Here is a 7,322-nt window from a genome sequence, read left to right as displayed (position 1 = left end):
CATCTCAGCTTGAATTGCCAATATGTGGTTTTAAATAACAAAATCCATTAAAAAATGATAACAAAATAACATAGTGATTGCGTGGATTTTTATTTTTTTTATTTTTAAAAAAAGGATCACTATCTTCTTTTTAAGAATGGCTTTTAAATCAACAAGAACAAAATAAAATTCTCTAAATAAGGAAAATTAAAATTGATATTATTAATCAAAGTGTTGATTATGATGTATTTGATGTGCTTATATAAAGAAAATGAATTGTCGATTCTTAATTTGAGTCGAAATAGGAGACTTTTTCAAAATAATGAAAATTACTAAAATAATATAAAGAAATTTAATTCCACCAAAACTCGTAACAATCCTTAGATGAATGAAACAATAACCCTGGATTATATTTGAGCTCTTAAAATTCTAAAAAATAGTAAAAAAACAAAACTTACTAAAAATAATTAGTTTCAATTTCAAATCTTAATTTGATTATTAAAAATATTGAATTTTGCAAGTCGTTTTGAAACCAATGAACCTTAAATGACTAACCAAGATATAGGACTCGTCAAGAACTTTCTAATAATATTTAATACACGTGAAATAGATAATCAATCACAAATTTATGGTGATCAGGAGTTATATTATACATTTAGGCTTCCTTTTTATTCCAACCCATGCTCCTCTATTCCAAATTTTTACAATCCTAACTCTCCATTAAATTGTCCTTTACTTGTCCTACATCATTAAAAAAAATGCATGGGTGTTCTAAAACAGGTGTTGTGGAGGATTTAATTCATTGTTTCAAAAGACTTCAAGCCCACTGTTTTGCAAGCATAAGTTCTGTATGATAACCCAAGATAATTCAGAGAATTCTCCTGTAATTTCATGCACACATGGCTAATTCAGATTTATAACGGTTTAGCCAAGTGGGCCATCATCAAATCATTTATATAAGTACTTTTGAAGAAACCAAAATTTCTTAAAACAAAAGAAAAGTATAAAAGATAAATAAATTCATAGTATGGTTGATTGTATAATTCAATTCGTGTGTACACAAGAAAACACTTACCCCTCTTTGAACCGACAAAGCCCCAAAATCACTCACTGATTTATGGATTGGAACTGTGGGCTAGTTTTGTTTTTAACCATTCATTTGATGCCCACCAAATAAAATAGTCAGAGTGCAGCTTTAAACCACATGATGCGCTGTGGGACCTGTTATTTGAATGTTGGTATGGTGGGCCCTGTTATTTGGAATATATGTGGTGGATATGCAATTACTTGTCAAAGACCACCACAATGTTTCTATCTACTAAAAGAAAATAAATAGCTTTTCGCTAATGTCACCTCAGCTGTCTCTCCACTTGTCTACTAAATGGAGCCTCATCTGTGGACCCCTGGGAAGCAAAATCATAGCTCTGGAACTTGGTCACTCTATTCCAACTCTATCTGGTTGGCTAAGTCAACTCAGCTTTATTTGATCTCTGGAGTTGGATCATCCAAGACTAGCTTTGGACTCAATTGATATGGCTTGGATTTAGACAGATTTAACTGAGTCACTCAGTTGGGATAGGCCTTTGAAGTGCAATAAATAAATAAATAAACAAAAGAAGAGAAAAATATGTCGGTAACCGGCCTTAATCTTACCACCTCAATAAAGCATCGGACGTGCGTAGCTAAGGACACGTTATAATCATACTTTCTTTTTCTTTGCAATGACACTTTGAATTCATGGACTTTGTAAGAAATTTGAGATTTTCCTGCTATTTAATTTACAAACAAAAGCGAATTGCATAGTCATCGTTGAGCTTTTCATCGTGTCGTTGTCTCTAACATAAGAAATAAGAGAAAATTTATCTATCATGAATATATGATTTCACATACTTTTCCTTATAAATTAAACATAATAAAATTGTCTAGTTTTCCTTATAAATCAAACACAACCTAGCTTTTGAAAACCATTAGTTTCATGTGGTGGTGGAATCTTTTTTTTTTCTTCTTCTTCTTTCTAATCCCAAAAAAATCATGATTTCAAATAAACCCTTGATCATTATTAGACCAATCCAAGACTTTGAGTGGACTTATCTTGGCTATACATTGAGTTGAGTCTAAAGCTTTTAAAGCATGAACTGGAACAGAATAAGCAGTGGAAGGGGCCCGAGCATATTTCAATATTATCATTTTGTTGAAATAGGACTACTGACATCTCTTCCAACCAAGAAACGGTTAGAAAAGAACATAGAGCAATAGTCCTATTGACTGTCTGAAAATTGGGCTATTTCTAGAAAGTAAAAACCCCAACATGGTTTTAAAATAGATGAGAAATCATGCAGTTGGGAGTTGGGTCTAGTACATGGAAAGCTTCCCATGCACCTAGTTGGCTATGGGCTTGTTTGGCATAAAAATCCAGGCATTGATAGCATGGATGGATGGTCCTAAGAAAACTTTTGCATATGATCATTTTGGTAGAGTGGGTAGGGCTAAAAGGAAGGGCTGAGATTGATTATGTAGACTTTTAAGATGTTGAAATGGAAATGGGTACATGGGCGTTCACATTAGAAACGTTGGGGTGGGGAGAAGAGAGAGGCGATTAATCGGGGGAGGAAAAAAAGGAAAGAGTAGGGGTGGAGGTTGGTAGGCGGTACAAGTAGACTTGCATGAGGAGTAAAGGCCCAACGCAACCCAAGTAGGTTTTAGAAAAGTGGTGAGGGTTTTCCATTAACCATGGTTAGCTCTTCCTTCCTTTTTCTTCAGTCAGATAGCTGAGAGAGATTAGCTCTCCCTTCCTTTTTCTTCAGTCAGATAGCTGAGAGAGAGAGAGAGAGAGATGGTGGAGATGGTTATGATGGGTTTTCGAGGATTTGGGGATTCATGAAATATTTGGTTCCAACAGACTTCATGTGATTGGTTTTAGGATTGAATATTAGCTTCCATAAGAGAGAGAGAGAGAGAGAGAGAGAGAGAGAGAGAGAGGATTTTATTGGGTTTTTTCTGGAGATGGGTATTGGTGAAGTCGCTTGTTGAAGAGGATTTGGAACAAATTTCTGTGTGATTGGTAGAGAGTGAGAGAGAGAGAGAGAGAGAGAGAGAGAGAGAGAGAGAGGGAGAGGTTTTGATGAAAAGGATTGTATTTATGATTGGTTGGGTTGAGGGTTTCTTGTAATTTAGGATTGATTGAAGAAAAGATTTCAAGGCATGGGTAAGAAAAAGATGAAGAAGAGAAGATGGAAAGAATCGGCAGAAGCAAGCGGTGAGCAATCACAGCCCCCAAGGAAACGAGGCCGACCGCGGAAAATTGTTGTTGAGAAGACTGAAACCCAAGAAGAAAGTGAACAAGAGGATTCCAATAAGAAAAAGAAAAGCAGCAGCAGCAGCAGCAGGGAGGAGAAGCAAAAAGGAGTAGAATCGTCAGCTGCTGCTTCTGATGCTGCTGTGAAGGAGAAAGAGGAAGTAGGAGAAGAAAAGCCAAAGGAAGAACTCCGGAAAAGCAGTACAAGGAGAAAAAGCCAACCTCGTAAGAGCACCTAAAATTCTCTCTGGGGAAGATAAAACAAGATTTCCTAGATAGATTTCGCTCCTCTCCTTTTATGTATGTATTCATCTTCTTCCATTTCCTCTACTTTCTTATGATAAAATCTGTATTACAAAACCACCCATGCAAGAAAGAGGAAACAAGCCTATTGAAATTCAGCAGAGAACCAATATATATATATATATATATATATATATATATATATATATATATATATAAACACCCAAATACTGATTTAAGTGAATATTGATTTCTTTTCTCTATTGCTGCTGCTCAAGAAGATTAGTAGAGAGAGATGCAATTCTTTAAAAATAAAAAATTTAGAAATTAAAAATATATATATATTAAAAAAAAAAAAGAAGCTATGTATAATAATAATTATCATAATAAGCAATCCTTCTTCACTGCTTTATTTTTTTAATTTTTATTTATATTTCTCCAGTTTGTTCTTTGTCATATGGGATTCGAACTGTTGTTTGGGGTGGGCCATGATATGCAAGTGGATTGAACTGTCTTCACCATCTGGTTCCTGGCCTCCAAAAGGAACGGATACTAAGGAGGTCCACATCAACCAGCATAACTTACAAGTGGGATGGTTTGACTTGTCTAATCTCAGATTGGCCCACAAGATCAACAGTAGCGATCACGATACTTGTCTGACCACGTGTCCTTGGAAGAGTGAAGTGTATACAACTTCCATGTAGCCAACTCCATTTCTTCATTCCTTCCGTTTTTCCATTGGAGGTGGAGTTAGTTAATACTCTGAAAGATTGTGACGATTGATACTCATGCACGTATATGTAACTCAAATTAAACCTTCCAAATCATGGAACCCATTGCAGATAGGTTGTAAAACGTAAAAGAATATTTAATCTAATTATTTTAATATCTGGTTTTTATTTTAAAATTTAATTCTAAATGTTGATTTATTTTTCATTGGACATTTAACAAATCAACGACTGAATGTGTCACATTAGTGTAATTTTTTAAGTTATATTATATAGAAGTTGTCACTTGAGTACAATGGTTGTTTTATAAACCCATCTTAATTGGGGTCCACTATCTGGACGGTTAATTGAGTCACATAAATGCCACGTGTGCAGTTAACGAATGGCTGCATGTTAATGTTATGCAACAGTGCTCATTCATTTCAATGGAGAAATGTGGACTTTTGAGAGCAACGTATGTATGGCACTACTATTAATCATCCATTGGGGCCCACTTGCAGTGATTGGAACTGTCCATCTTCTGACTGCCACTGTAAATCATATATCTTCAAAAATGATACTGAAGGTTGATTTTTATTAGAGTTGAATATGACGTGGAAAAATGTTATTTTCAATGGTTATATATTCCCCTGAAATTTGTGAGGAGAAGAGAAAGTAGATTAGCAATGGTAGGTATATATGGACAAATGTCAAGCATTGGGCCGTGAAATGATGCATGTTTAATCATCTTAAAAGTATGAAATATATGATGGTCATTGCTCTTTTCTTCTTTCTTTTTTTTTTTCTTTTTTTTCTTTTTTTAATAAAATTTCTTTTATGCAATTATCTATTTCTCTTATTAACGGCTAAAACGCTAGTAGCTCAACACGAGCTGTGACCCCGGGCACATATATATTCCTAACGATGTGGCTATGTGGGACCCACAGAGATGTCAGTGACAACTCCACTCCGTCCATCTGTTTTGCAAGATCAAGATAGGACAGGATTTTAATATATATATATTAAGGCAGATCCAAAACTCATGTGCAACTATACCACACGAAACAGTGGGGATTGAATGTACGGGGGTTATTGGGTCCTTACTCTTACTCGGGTGGTAGACTCCCTGGAGTTTCAACACCGGGTCAAGGGTTCGAGTACCCACGGTGGTGAAATCCCACGGCGTGCGTGTGTGGGGTGTGTGTGCGTGTGGCGTGAGTGTGTGGGGGTGTGTGTGCGTGTGTAAAAAAAAAAAAAAAATGTATGGGGTTACAGAAGTTTTGTATGATGACGATATTTATGCCTACAGTTTATCTGAGTGGTAATAACCCATGAGTGTTTTGAATGGCATGTAAACATCATCATCAGCTCCAGGAAGATTCCAACGGTGGACGTTTCCCTTCCCACTGTCCCGTTCTTATCTTTCAAAACAGATGGACGGAGTGGATTTGTCACATACATCTTATGTGGACCCCACACAGCCCTGGGCACTGATGGGTCACAAGCAATCCGCTTTTCCCATATCTTCATGGTGGCCTTATAAGAAAAGATGGAGCAACCTAATGGATTGATATTTTATGGAAGGAAGGCAATTTCTACGAATGATAAAGATAATGCATGTTTGTGGTACGGAGTCTTCTTACAGGGACGCTGACTGCTTACCAACCTTCTTAGTAACACCTGCGTGCTGTGGGCCCCACCATGATTTAGGTGCTTCCCATCCAATTTTTCCAGTTAATTTTAGGGATGAACCCAAAAATAGGGCCTTTATTTGCCATCCAACCTATTAATTAGGTCACGCGGACTCGGATGAAGGGAAACCATAAAATATACGCTTGATCAAAAACTTATGGCCCCCCAAGAAGTTTTCAATAGTGGGCTGTCAATCACTAGTGTTTCCTGTTGTTTGGTCCACCTGAGATTTGTATCTGCCTCATTTTTTGGTTCATGCCCAAAAATAAGCTGGCAAAATGATGGATGGTGTCGATAAAACACACATCATGGTGGGGCCCACAGTGCAATCCAGGTCGAGTTGGTCCAATTCCTGAGTCAACTCGCTGAAGTTTTAAACAATGCTCAGAATGGCTCCTGTTTATTAGGAGAAGATATATATATATACTACCCTAGTAGCTCTACCATGGATGATGGGCCATGGCAACAAATCTTGGAGCTGAATTTTATCTATTTTGATGATGAACGCTGCCCTACTGTTTTTGCACGGACCTGATTATCAGGCCAGCCTGGAAGAAAAGAGAAGAGAAAAAGGAACCGGTCCTTGGGCCTGAAAAGATCTTAACCTTACACCTATTAGCATATGGTCTTCTGGGAAGCAACCATTAAAAAAGAAAATTGCTTGATTATGAGAAGCAAAATCATCATCAAATACTTTAAAATGAGTGATATATTAATCCTAATAAAAATTATCATTCCATTGGCTGCTGAAATAAGGGGTCCCACAGGCCATCACTTTTAATACATTGATAAAAACTCTGATTAGGAGAGAAATAAGACGGCCCACTTCCATAACAATGCTCAAGGACAGAGATTGATTGTAGCTTTGAAGGGTTAAAAAAGCCATGCCATCAACTGCTCTCTAACGCCAAAGACCATACGCATCATAGAGAAAGAAAGAGCAACTGTTCTCTAACCCAAAGACCATGTGCATGAGAGAGAGAGAGAGAGAGAGAGAGAGAGAGAGAGCTTCTAATAATAAGCTTGAGCCTGGTTTTAAAAGGAAAGGTCTCCTCCCCTTTTAGGAACCTGAGACCCCCTACTGTGTTAGCTTATATGATGCATATGCATAGCATGGAAAAAAACACTGCTTCTGTGTTTGCTTCGTAGCTGAAATAGTATGTGCATTTGGAAGGTTGGCCCATCTTTGGCTAACCATCTTTAGCTCCCCCTCTGCTTGAATTTGGCAGTTCTATCCCAAAAACAGTCTTCCTCTATTTTGCAACATGGGGAATTATTTGATACTACAGCGAACTACCACGCTTGGTAAGCAGGCACTCAGAAATTTACATTTGGCATGCATTAACTCAAATCTACCGTTATAGGCAGGCAGAAGTCCATTGGGACGCAGCCTTAGGCTCCTTTTT

The 7,322-nt window shown here is 37.1% G+C and overlaps 1 protein-coding gene across 2 annotated transcripts; it reads left to right on the top strand.

Annotated features, from left to right (window-relative positions):
- The first annotated feature begins 2,702 nt into the window (after positions 1–2,702).
- LOC131218492 (uncharacterized) lies at positions 2,703–3,675 on the top strand. 2 transcript variants are annotated; one of them, XM_058213050.1, is made up of 2 exons: positions 2,703–3,040; positions 3,077–3,675. In XM_058213050.1, the coding sequence occupies exon 2, from the start codon at positions 3,181–3,183 to the stop codon at positions 3,511–3,513; it is 333 nt and encodes a 110-aa protein (XP_058069033.1). In that variant the 5' UTR covers positions 2,703–3,040; positions 3,077–3,180; the 3' UTR covers positions 3,514–3,675. The 2 variants fall into 2 exon arrangements, with proteins under 2 accessions (XP_058069033.1, XP_058069032.1); XM_058213049.1 differs by having other exon boundaries at positions 3,073–3,675.
- Positions 3,676–7,322: the final 3,647 nt, after the last annotated feature.

Source organism: Magnolia sinica, chromosome 11 (genome assembly GCF_029962835.1).
Source record: "Magnolia sinica isolate HGM2019 chromosome 11, MsV1, whole genome shotgun sequence".
In the NCBI taxonomy this organism is placed as follows: domain Eukaryota; kingdom Viridiplantae; phylum Streptophyta; class Magnoliopsida; order Magnoliales; family Magnoliaceae; genus Magnolia; species Magnolia sinica.
Note: the sequence above shows the minus strand (reverse complement) of the source record. Positions and strands in the feature narration are given on the sequence as shown.